The sequence below is a fragment of the Phascolarctos cinereus genome, unplaced genomic scaffold (assembly GCF_003287225.1).
Source record: "Phascolarctos cinereus isolate Bilbo 61053 unplaced genomic scaffold, phaCin_HiC Scaffold_3;HRSCAF=262, whole genome shotgun sequence".
NCBI classification, from domain to species: Eukaryota; Metazoa; Chordata; class Mammalia; order Diprotodontia; family Phascolarctidae; genus Phascolarctos; species Phascolarctos cinereus.
Window position 1 is genome coordinate 127,140,462 of NW_027555736.1, and position 13,840 is coordinate 127,154,301.

Below are 13,840 nucleotides of genomic sequence, written 5' to 3' on the forward strand. Positions count from 1 at the left end.
GTTGTCTTTGCTAAACTGTGTTATCACCACATTTCGTAGTTCAATTTGAAATGTGTAAATAAAGCCAGCATGATATAGATAGAACTGCCAGATGATCTTTCTTACAGCTCAGGGCAGCATGAGTAGACTTGTCCTGGAAGATCATTTTTCTAAAAATTATGTCATCTCCAGTTTTCTGTAAGTTAGATAAGGTATTTACTCTGGAATAAGTGAGTCTCTGTACTCTGTTGGATGCTGGTACTGATGCCTTATTCAGTATGTAAATCATAAAATTGTAGACTCCTATATAAGTTTTACCTTTACCTAGTTTTTCACTTGCCAAGCATGCCCAGCCCATATCACTACCATTCTTTGTACCAGCAAGTGAAAATACAAATAGATATCTGCAGCTAAATGTTTTCATAGTTCATCCACAAATGAAAGGATCACAGAATCCTAGGAATAGAATTAAAATGGAAATCATCAAGACCATTTTTACAGAGAAGGAAACTGAGGCTTACAGAGATTAAGTGAGTTGTCCGGCATTACACAGATGGTAAATGAGGCAGGATTTGAAGCTAGGTCTTACTGAGTCCAAGTCTAATGTTTCTGCCACTTCACCATGCTGCCTCTAAAATTCATGTTTCCTTAAAACATATACAATGGATAGAATATACAAGATTATGCAGTCCATTGAAAAGGAGAAGAGGCAGAGAGGGCAGAAATAATTTTAGTGCGAACAAAAGATGGAGTCAGCCTAAATTGTATTAAGGAGTTGTGTTAGGCTTTGGGAAATAAAAATATAAAATGTAATCTCTGCCCACAAAGGGGTTATAATTACTTTGAAAGATGGGGGGGGGAAGATAATTTACATGGAACAATTAGAGAATAATTAGAGCTCATGATGACATATGGTATAAAATAACAAAGTAAATGAAATACAGAGAGAGAATAAAACGTATATACCTATATCCTGTGTATTATAATTATCTATATCCTTGATTTATTTGCCAACTAGACTGTAAACTTTATGAAGGCAGGGACTGCCTCTTCTCTGTATCTTTGTCTTATTTCTATATACTCTAGCCTTAGCACAAAGCTCTGCCCCCAGTAGACATTGAATAAATGTTTGTTCCATGAATGATGTGCTATTTGTACAATCAATTAGCATTTAGAATCTGACACAAGAAGCAAAAAGATGTTAAGGCACTAAGAAAACAATAGAGGGTGGAGTTACTAGCCAAGCTTCACAAAAAGAGAAGAGGTGAGTTGGACCTCAAAGGACAGGTGGATTGCGGAAACACTTCAAGAAGTTGTTATAAATCCTCTTTGAAGCAAAACAAAACAAAGAAACCTTCATGGCTTCATGTATTGAGAGGAACTAAGGAGAGAAAGGAAGGCTATTTCATCCAACTGGAGTTATATATGATACTTATAAAACACTGATTACCACAAAAAAAACCCAATGTTTTTTCCCTTTGGGGGTTGATTCAGAGTAAACCTAGAGGCATGTACGTACAAGCGGTTTGTCCTATGGGAATATCTAATTCAGTAAATGTTCTTTAAGTATTTAATATGTACAAGGCACTATATTGGGCACTGAAGATAGACTGAGGAGGCAGAAGTAGAGGGGCATGTGTTCAGAAATGCGTGCACACAAATAATTTTGACATGTACCTGAATGGAATAGGCGCAAAGTAAAGTAAACTTAAAAAGTGCAGGTAAAGTATTATGAGAAATCTAAGGCTAGAGAACTCACTTCCATTTGGGAGGTCAGGAAAGTTTTCATGGAAGAAGCTGAAACTGAGTGGACCTGGAAGGAAGAGAAGCACTTCAGCAGATGAGGATTTCCAGACGTGGGGAATGGCATGAGCAAAGGCACAGTGATGAAATAAGACAGGGTAAAAGCGGAGGATGGAGTTGTTAGTCTAGTTTGACTGGTGTATAAAGCATGAGAAGGGATACCATAGAAGACAGGACTAGGAAGTTTGGCTGGAGCCACACTGTTGAAAGCCTTGGATCAAGTAAGAAATAGGGAGGTGGTAAAATCTTTTGATAGACTTGATCACAATAGTGCGTTAGAAACCCAGTGCATGGATTATACCTCCTTATAGAGAAGATGTAGAATGAGAACTGTTTTATGAACACAGAAAATCTCGGGGTTTTTTTTTCATTTTACTATGCTTATTTCTTAAAAAAAAAGGATTGTGTTTTTCTTTTTTTTTTTCCTAATGGGCAGAGATTGGGGACTTGGGGGATAGAGGGCTTAGCAATACTATTGCCAGAAAAGTAAAAAGAAAAAAAAAAGAAAAGATGGTCAGTGAAGTGAACAGAGTGAACAGAAAATTAACAAAAAAAAAAGAAGGAAATCCAGAAGAAAACACAGGCAGTTGAAAGTAGTATGACGAATTAGAAGAAAACACAGATACGCAGGACTTAATCTATAATAATTAAAAATCACTATTTTTAATAAGTTGAAAGTAATGTATTGAATCTGTTATATGCTTTTATTAAAGCAAATGTACACAATAGAGATTCATGGTTTCACATATCTTCATTTTATGTTCTATTTTGTAAATAGAAATTTTGTGAGGAGAGCCAGAGGGAATTGTTAAGTTCAAAATAAAAGTTTAATTTTTTAAGGTTAGTGTAAAGTATGGTTTTAAGTGGACAGACTGGTACAAGAAATCCAATTAGGAAACTGTTACAGTAATATAGTCAAAAAGAGAAAGAAAAAGAAAGAAAAAAAGGACCTAAAGAAAGTCTTTTGCAATGGGAACTAACAGGAGGCTGCAGTTGCAAAACACTTCAGAAGAAGAGTCAATTAAGCTTAGCAGCTAATTGGACTGTGGAGTGAGGAAGAGAGAAGAGTCAAAGAGAATTCTGAAGTTGCCAGCCAGAGTTTCTGAGTGGCAGAAATAGACAAGTTAGGAGGAAGTTTAAGGGCAAAGATATATTCTTGTTTTATGCATGTTATGCTCTGAGATGCCCCCAACTGTGCAGGTCAAGCATCTAGCTGGAGATACCCAGCAGACAAGTGGAAATATGAGGCTAGGGCGCTATTGAGAGGTTGGAAGTAGAGCTTTATTTGGGATATATATATATATATATATATATATATATATATATATATATATATATATATATATATATATATATATATATATATATATATATATAATATATATATATATATGTGTGTGTGTGTGTGTGTGTGTGTATACATATGTATATGTATATATGTATATATACATATACATATACATATGTGTATATATACATATACATATGTATATATACATATACATATACATATACATATGTGTATGTATATATATACATATACACACACATATATATGCATGTACATATGTATATGTATATATATACATACACACACACACACACATACATATATATATTATATATAATATATATATATATATATATATATATATATGCATGGCATATTTGAAGCCATTGGTAAGGTTGCCTCTACAAAAGTTGTAGAGCTGATAGCTAATTTTTAATAATACTTAATATTTATTTAGTGCTTACTACATGCCAGGCACTATGCTAAACACTTTGTAATTATCTGATTTGATGCTCAAAAGAACCCTAGGACATAGGTGCTATTATTATTTTAATTTTACCTTTAAAGAAATTGAGGAAAATAAGAGTTGCTCAGGGTCACACAGCTTGTAAGTGTTAGAGGTCAGATTTGAAATCAAGTCTTCCTGACTCCAGGCCCAGCACTCTATCCACTATACCACCTACCTGCCCCTAGTTTCTTTTCTAAGTGAGAAGAGGATTAAGGATAATTTCTGGGGAGTTACCCATGCTTAAGGTTATATCATATTTCATTTTCCATACCCTAACCCCAAATAATTATCCCAGCCCTTTTCAAAATGACTACAAAAATGACTTAAGGAGATGTGTTTGCTACTGATATGAACATAATCACTTCCAACAATTAATTTTTTCATTCCAACTTGAGTGCCAAACTAATTTTACTGGAGAAACTATAAGAAGAAGATGTAGGGAAAGTGATCTCTTTTTTTTTCACTCTAGGCAAAGTATATAAGACACTTGATTATTGTGCATACTGATAACATTACTAGACCAAATTCATGTGTTAAGGCTTTTTTTTGCCTCATCTTTAATGTAGAATTAATCAAAGGTCAAGCCAATTAGAAAGTAAGATGACTTTTGTAAGTGTAATTTCTTATTTTGGTTTGCTAACTTAATTTTCTTCTTGATAACAAGAAGCCAACTGGATGTTTGGCTTCGGTGGGGTGTTGGGGGGTGGGGGGAGAATTGCTTCATTAAAAAGGGAAAAATTTATGAAATTGAACCGAGTGGAAATTTTAGTCATTGCTCAAGAAATTGTTTTGACCTAAACTGTAGGCTGTTAGAAAGGGGAAACAACGTCTGCCCTTTGTATCAAATCCCCAAATGTTCTCAAATGTCCCTTTATACACATGAACCCTTATGCAGCAAACATAGATGGGTTTTCATGATTGTGTTCAGTTAATATATGTTTTTGGATTGCTGAGCATGAATTAGGTCAGAGAGACAGCATAACTAATTATCGAATACAAGATGTTGAAAGACTTGGGAGTTTGAAAAGAAAGAGAAGCAAAGAATTTAAAAACCAGATTGAAAAATAAAATTGTCAGAGCCATTAGAGTAGTACAAAGGAGGAAATAATGAGCTTGACTTCTCATATAAAGTATGGGAAAGTAGTAGAAACAACTAAAATTGGAGTTATTGTAGTATTGCTGGGAACTGCAGTATATTCTTACCCAGGGAAGTTAGAAGTGAAGCACCTTCATCAGTCTCTTCAAACCCCTTACCCACAGATCCAAGGTATGAACTGGGGCATAAACAATATATATCTCATATATATTAACAGTATGTCTCATAGCAAAGGTAAACTTCTCTTAAACTGTAGATTCCTTTGGCAGAAGCTACATAGGAGTGATACAGTAGCTCTCCACTACATCTGGGCCTGAAATGGGATGAAGCTGAGGAGATTGATTCTTCTATGATCTGAATGCAATAATCTGAATACCATCCTGGTCTCAAAATTCACTTTGATACAATTCTATTGTGGCTTCCAAATTTCAGTATGAGTTCCAAATTTCAGGAAGAGTATCGTGTGGTCCTGTACTGTGGACATTGTATCTGGTGACCATGATGACATATATATGCAATAGTTAGTTAAAAGAACACTGGCTATAAACCTGTTAGAATGTGTGTCCTTTGTGGGACAAGAATATAGCGGCATGATATAATGAAAGAACATTGGATTTGCAGTTAAAGGACCTGGGTTTAAATCCCAGCTCTGTCATTTACTACTTGAGTGATTTTTGAACAACTCACTTAGCTTATCTGGCTCTCAGTGTCCTCATCCATAAAACGTAAGGTTGAATTAGCTGGCATGCAAAGTCCCTTCCAGATCTAAATCTATGATTCTATGATAATTAGAATACAAGACATATTTTACTTCCAGTTATGTATAATGGTTGCTATTTAGGAACTTTCCCCTTTTCCCCATCATCTGTCTAATTTTTAAAATGTTAATTACAAACAATTATTATTTATAAATACAGCCAACTCTCTCAGTGATTTAACAATAGGTATTTTCTAAGTAAAGCAATAGTTATACTATTAGCAAAATTCCATTCAGTTTGAAAAAGACGTGGAAGATTAGTGGAATAGATACCACATTACTTTAGATTCTATAAAGAAGAGACCAACTCTTAAGCTTCCGTACATGGATTATCCATTTTTGTCAATCATAAAATCCTTGAATTAGAGGATGGCTGAGATATCATAAAGGCTAATCACTACTACTATGAATTATCCATGGCAATGTTTTAATCTCTTGTTGGTTTTCCACAGCTGTTTTCCACTAACATATTTCTGGGCATTGATTGACCTAGGAAACCAAATTACTTTAATATTAAACACAAAATTCAGAAGACAGTGAAACACAGTGGAAAGAAGATTAGCCCTGGAATCAGAGGCCCTGAGTTCAAATGCTAACATTGATAGTTACCTGGTGACCATAGTCATCCCTTCTGGGTCTCACTGTCTTTCTGTACAAAAAATGGAGTTTGAACTAGATGGCCTGAGATCTCTTTGGCCTTTATTTGTAATTATATAACATATGCTGAGGAGGAACCCCACATTGTTTATATTTTTGGCTTTGAAACTATTTGAAATGTCTTAATTGGTTGTTGTTTGAGGTTCTCCTTACCCCATGTGGCCACTGACATTAAATATCATTAAATAAATTAACTTATTGACCATAAAAGATTATCTAGTAAACTGTAATTTCTCATAACTCTCTTCTATACAGTTTCCTAATATTTGACCAAATTTGTTATACTAGAATGACCTTGTATTAACTAATCCTGCTGATTGGCAGTAAGGTTTGATTGTACGATATAAAAAGAAAATAGATATATAGAGATGATCTCAAAGTTAGACAGCTTCACTAAGCTACATAAAAATATATAGTATATTACATATGTTTATAGCATAAATATATGTATGCACATATTATGCCTGTATTCATATATGTGGGTGTATGTGTGTGTATCTATATAGTTTGTTAAAGAATCCTTTGGAAAGAGCACTGACCTTGAAGTCAGGAGGACCTGAGTTCAAATCTGGCCTCAGACCAAATACTTGAAACTTACTAGCTGTGCAAGTCACTTAACCCCAATTGCCTAAAAAACCAAACCAAACCAAAACAAAAACCAGAATCCTTGTCTGAACTCCAAAAGACCTACAATGGGAAATGCTACCCATGCCCAGAAAAAGAACTATGGAGTCTGAATGCAGATTGAACCGTACTATTTACTCTCTTTTTATTTTGTTTTGTTTTATTTTGTTTCTTCTCTCTCGTGGTTCCTCTCATTGGATCTAATTCTTACTTACAACATCACTAATGTGAAAATATGTTTAATATGAATGTATATGTAGGGCCTGTATCAGATTGCTTGCCATCTTGAGAGGGGAGGAAAAGAAGGGGGAGAAAATTTGTAACTCAAAATCTTATGGAAGTGAATGTTGGAAACCAAAAATAAATAAATAAATTTTTTTTAAAAGAATAATAGCAAGATTAAAAAAAATCCTTGTCTGATTCATTTTACTCTATCATAAGCATGAAATTGTATAAATGTGTGAAATGTTTTTTTTTCCTCTCTCCCTCTCTCTAGGAATCTGAGAAAAAAGGTTTAATTAAAAGAATCTACATGGTCCAAGACATTATTACTACTGTTCAAAATGTCTTGGAGGAAATGGCATCTTTTGGAGAACGTATTAAAAAGTAAGTGTTATATAACCTGTTCAAATAGTTAAGGGCAGGACAATGTGACACAAATAGGCCGCAGAAAATATTCAGTTAAATATAAGAGAAATTTTGTTTCCTGCAAGTCCTATTTGACTTTGGATGGTCCGTGGCTAGAAGTGTGCATTCCTCACAATCACTTAACTCACTTAGAAGTGACACAGGAAGCAAATTTGCTTTTTATACTAAATGTTCTGAGTTAGAGCGTAGATGTCAAACTTGCTTCAAGTTTCAAAAGGCAAGGGTCCTGCAAAACGTGGGCCCTGAAAAACTCCCAATTAGATTAAATGTTAATTGGGAAATGTTTAACAAAATAAATAAAAATATGATACAACATAAATAATGTTAACTTGTGTTTTTTTTAAAAATCAATATGCAGCCTATAAGGATCTACTTCTATTTGAATCTGACTCAGTTAGAGGAGTAAGTAAAAAAGTTATTTTGCTTCTGATTCTATAGTTCCTGACTGTTATTATTTTTTTCTACTCTGAGCATTGTGCCCAATCTAATCCTCACTTGAACAGACTGTATTTGTATTCCCAGTGCCTGGCAAAGTGTATGGCACACCATAAGCACTTAATAAATGCCTGTTGACTAAATGAGAGGGTTTTTTTCTTTCTCTTAATAGCATGTGCCTGTTTCTTTTTCAAAAGCAAAGGCACGTCAGCCACACTGTTCTTCATGACATGTAGTGTTGAGTACTTGCTGCTAAATAGTAAGGATAGCTTCTGGTCTCAGCTATGAATACATGTGGATGTGGCATTGATTTTGATGGCAAAAAGGAAAAAAAACCCAAAAAAACAGTGACCTCAACATACTTCCTACCTGAACAAGCTACTTGGGAAATGACATTATAAAATATGAAAATGAAAAGTAGTAGTTGTTATTTTGCTCATTAGAGTATACATAATTTGACAAATGTTTGTTAACTCAGAAGTCAAAGTAGCTGAGAGACAGTGTGGTGTAGTGAACTAAGAACTAGTGTTGGCATCAAGAACACTTAGATTTGAGTCTTACTTCTGATAATCATTTAACTTCCTAGTGCCCCAGGCTTCTCTTTAAATCTGCAGTTCCCATAGCTGGTACTAACCTGCCTTGATAGAGGGAGTTTTTTTTCCCTAAAAGTAAAGGTGATAGAATAGAAGAAGTGTTATATTTGAATCAGAGCTTATGGGCCTAAATTCTGGCTCTGGCTTTTACCGACCTTGTGACCTGGTGAACTCTCAATGAAATTCAATGTCTTCATCTATAAAATAAAGATGCTAATAGTTGAACTAAATACCTTATATGGTTGCTTTTAGAAAATTACTTGTAAAACATAAAATACTATAATTTTAGTTGTTATAGCTATTCTTAACCTGCAACAAAACATTCAAATTATGAATATTTTTTCTACAGCTTTATAATTATCTTTTTCAGATAAATGTATATAAATAGTCTCATTTTTCTATTACCATAATAAGTACCTTTTGGGGATTGGAGATAAATTTTATTTTAATTTATTTGGTCCCAATTGAATCATACACTATTCATCTGCTTATGACTTAAGAGAAGAATTTTAAGAAAAGTAGGATTTCTACTGAAATGCATTATAAATTATCTTCTTCATTTTTTGTTAGGGACAAAAGCAATACTGACTAATATGCACTGAAATTAGCCTCGGAAATATTTTACTTCATGGAAGCACTAGCAGTAGGTAAAACAATAAAGTGGTGATGGTATAGAAGGAGCATCATCACGTAGGTGGCTAAAAGGCTCTAATTGTTTTAAAAGCTTCCATGAGCAAATATGTGCACTGAACGATTGGAACAGAGGAAAGGCTTTTTTTTTTAAAGGAAGACAGAAGAATGATTTAACAAAAATTTACAAGGGCTTTGAGGTTCTACCCTGCCTGTGCAGCTGTGGTGGTAATGTCTGAGACATATATTCCAGTCCATGAACAGGGTACTGTTCTGACCAGCTGCAATACAGGAAGGCTTCTAAAGCTCTGCTGCTATTAATTTGTTTGCTATTCATTTTGATAATAATGACATTAAAGAGCCTTTGTGCATTAAAGTGGGATGTCGTATGTAACTTCACTGGAATTCCATTGTAATTTGGTGTTCATGAACCAGGAAAAGTTTCACCCAACTTTTCTGCTACTGGTAGATCAACTGATTTAAGCAAAACCTTTGGAGTATAAAAGCTTTTTGTATATGTATACTTCTAGTTATATGTAATATCAGAGATACTTTAGACCCTTCATGTCATTACATTATTGCCTTGACACAAATTTATAACATGTTGAATTTTCATTTGATCCCTAGTATTTTAGTTATATTATATGATGTCTCAATCAACAAGTACGTGTTAAACATCTAGTACATAATAACTAGCATTTATATAAGATATTATATATCTTAAGGTTTCCAGAGTATTTTATATATTTTATTTCATTTAATCTTTACAATACCCTTGTGACGTAGGTGCTGTTATTATCTCCATTTTACAGTTAAGGAAACAGAGGCAAATAAAGATTAAGTGACTTGTCCAGGGTCAAACAGCTAATGATTTTATGAACTTTAAAACAATATGTGTATGTATATATATAATATATATGTGTATGTACACATATATATATTATATATTATATATATAATATGTAATATATATGTGTATGTACACATATATATTATATATTATATATATAATATGTATTATATATATGTGTGTGTGTATATATGTATATGTATATATGTATATACACACACACATATATGTATATATATTTGAATACATCTTTATGAATAGATGTTTGATAAATAATAAGGAATTATAAGCTCCTTCAGGACAGATACTATTTCATTTTTGCCCTTGTGCCTCTAGTGTCTGGTTGTAGTTGCTGATATGTGGCAGTAAGGTGATACGGTGGTCAAGGCATTAGACTTAGAAACATAGAGACATAGTTCAAACTCTGCTTCCAATGATTGGGCCATAATACTAATTCATTGCCACATACCAGAAGCCAGAGCTGAAACCTAAACCCCAGTCTTTTAATTCAAAAGCAGAGTTATTTCTAAATTCTATCTTATCATAATAGAATGTATTGCTAGCCAAGATGTACTGCTAGCCAATACAGAAAGTCAAAGACACAGTCTCTGACTTTTAATTGGAGTTCAAAGATTATACTTACATACACATACATATATGTATAACTATACTAAATAGTCATGGTCTAAGACAAACAAGTATAAAAATATTGGAACAGACAAGTACTGCCAGAATACAGCAGAGAAAGTTATTGTCAATAAGGGTGATTGAGGATGGTGTGGTAAAGCAGGCATGACTTGAGCTAGGCCTTCAAAATAAGTAGAAATTTGATAACATAACCGGAACTCTCTGGTGTTCCAGACAGTCAAAACTTATACAAAGACTCTATCAGTATGTGTAAGATACACCTAATAGTAGTCAATAGACAGTTCTGGGACAGTGAAATTCTATTCCAGAATAGTGGAAGATGAGTTTGGAAAGTTATATTAGAAACAGACAACCTTGAATTTTAGGATAAGGAATTTAAGCATCATACTATTAGCAGTGAAGAATATTTTGTGACCATAATATGATAACAACAATAGAATTTATATAACACTTTAAGATTTGCAAAGCACTTTACAGATATTTTATCATTTTGTCCTCACAACAACCCTAGGAACTAGGTACTATTGTTATCACCATTTTACAGCTGAGGAATCTGAGGAAGGCAGAGGTTAAGCAATTTGCTCAGGCTTTTAAGTAAGGGATTAATTTGAAGAAATATGCTATAAGGCTAGATTACTAGAATAAGAGTAAGAATTCCAGTCCTACTTCTGATACTTGCTGGCTCTGTGACCCCAGGCAAATCACATGATCTCTGTGAGTCTCAGTTTCCTCAGATGTAATAAGATGTTCCCCCACAAGGTTGTTTTGAGGTCCAAATGAAATCGCATGGAAATCATTTTGCAAACTCTAAAGTGATAATGTGTAAATATTCTCATCCTCATTGCCATTACTGAAGTCTTTTAGAAAGATTGATCTGCAAGAATTGTATAGAGAGAAATTAGTGGTAAGAAGGACAAGAAGATTGATTTAAGGCAAATATGAGGGGCAGATGTAATGTGTAAATTGGGAGTAGAAAAAAAAGAGCTAACATAGGAAGTTTTAAGGAGGTGCTACAAGCACCATAGGACTGTGGTGACTGAAATTAGTTATGGGAATTCAGTTAGGAAGGAGAAAATCAGACTAGCTTTCTGTGCCTGGGTAACCAGAAAAATGATGATGCCATCTATAGTTCTTTCTACAAAATATGTACTTTGAATTGCTTTGCCAAAAATAGTAAGAAATATTCCTTGATACCTTCAGACTCTTGTGCTGCCTTTCTCTGTAACCAACTGTTCTGCTTCTATCCATTATAATTGTGGAAGGAGATCTAGTCAATGTAAAGGACAGTGTCTCAGTCATACGCTTGTGAAGGTTATAAAGTTATTTATTCTATTGGGAGTATGTATTGAGGATGGAATAGTATTCAGCTAAATGCTCTCACTCCCAAATGAAGTTTTTAAGTCTCTCTTACGAGTAGGTATTTGGAGCTCTGAATATGAAAGGTACTTGATATAGAATGTTAAATGATCCTATGAATATACCTGTTCCTCAGTATTTATTTCCAAAAATAGATAACTAAAATAAAAACAGAACTAATGACCCAGAAGAAATCCCAGGAAATGAATCTTTACTAAGCCTCACTGACATCAAGGCATGTCTATCCTTAAACCTTCAAAGACAGTACATTCCATCCTAGTGTTAAGACTTACTAAGGGCCGATGGAAACTTTTTTTCTAGGATAATTACTGTTATGGTCAAAGCATGCTCTTTTGAATGGACAGTTTCATAAATATAAAGCTGCCAATATTCTGGCAGTCATCTTTCTAAGTGTCCCCTTGGCTTTTCAGAAAAGCAACTCTTACAGTTGCTTGACAGATTTCAAGTTTGTGTGGATCTTAAATAGATACAGCTTGGCATATAGTAAGCACTTAATAGATACATGATACATTGATATTCCAAGATTAATTTAATGTGATACCAAATATTTCAGAAACATCTTTATTAAGTTCCTCATTTTTCTACAGCACATTTAACTGGACGGTCCCATTCCTCTCTGGACTGGCCTGTTTAGCACTGGCAGCAGCCACCGTTATATTGTACTTCATACCACTGCGCTACATCATTTTAATATGGGGTAAGTTCTGCTTGGTTCTTCTCTCATTGAGTTTCAGGAAATAATACAGTTAATTCACATGGTAAAGCATGGACTACAAAATTTAACTGTGCTGTTGTTGACAATTAAATACAAGATTATAAAAATCACCTAGGGTAAAAAAAAAAATCCAGGACCTCCTTGAAATGATGATTTGCCCGGAAGATCATTTTGTGTGTGTGTGTGTGTGTGTGTGTGTGTGTGTGTGTGTGTGTATTGGTACATCTCTTACATAATGTTGAACAAACATATATATATATATATATATATATATATATATATATATATATATGTATAAAATTGTTTGTGCTTTGTCCCTTTGAATTTTCACAGTTATAACTACCCTAGAATAAAATACAGCTGAGCTTGTGCATCTTTGCAAGAAACTCAGTTTTTCATATATTGAATGAGCACCTAAAATGTGCCATCTATATAATATAAAAGTAAATCTAGACCCTTCTAAGGGTTTTCCCAACACTTCATCTCTCTCTGAAGAAAAAACAAAATAAACTAACACAGTCTGTAAATCCAAAAGCATTTAAAGAAATAGTCTATGCCTCCCTGACTAATGCCTCAAAGATGGGGAAACTATTTATGGAAAGAGAAAAAAAAGACACTATTGTATCTATGTATGGCTCTATTGTTTTTTTTTCTTTTTTAGAAACAGAAATGGCAAATATATAGGAAATGTTAGAGCTGTTTTTAATACTCTTGATAACACTTATGCTTTAGTACTCTTGGTAATAAATAGCGCTGGGCATAGCCTCTGGTTAGGCTCTGTGTTCTGCTGTGATATGAAGAGAACTCACCAGGATGTATTTTAATGGGTTTGGGAAGCTGGTTAATTTTGAAAGATCTTTTGAGCCTTGACCCAAATTTCTGACTGAACCTTTTTCATTGGAACTCTATCAATCATGACTTCTCAATGCCAACATCCTGGTTCTTGCTGCTATCTAGTCTCTTACCACTTCTGACATTCTTCAGACTCTGTAACTTGGAGGAAAGCTGTATACAGATGGGACAGTGTCCTCCAGGAAGCAATAGTGTCTGAGACATGGGACCTTTTTTTCTAAGAAGGAGCAAGGGTTCAGCAAAAGCTGATAAATCCACCACTTTGTTATAAAGGAACATGTATAGAACTCAGACAGAATTCTTAAAATGAAATTTTATTTGGATTTGAAAGAAATGAAAATACGGGCTTTTGGAAATGGGGAGACTGTTAGGGGGAT

The 13,840-nt window shown here is 34.0% G+C and overlaps 1 protein-coding gene across 5 annotated transcripts in view; it reads left to right on the plus strand.

Moving 5' to 3' along the window:
* Positions 1–13,840, plus strand: part of MCTP2 (multiple C2 and transmembrane domain containing 2) — a 285,321-nt gene that overhangs the window by 253,183 nt on the left and 18,298 nt on the right. For all 5 annotated transcript variants that reach the window (XM_078151162.1, XM_020964224.2, XM_020964238.2 and 2 more), the window contains 2 exons: positions 7,212–7,321; positions 12,484–12,593. In XM_078151162.1, coding sequence (XP_078007288.1) covers positions 7,212–7,321; positions 12,484–12,593 — 220 coding nt within the window. The remainder of the gene's footprint in view (positions 1–7,211; positions 7,322–12,483; positions 12,594–13,840) is intronic.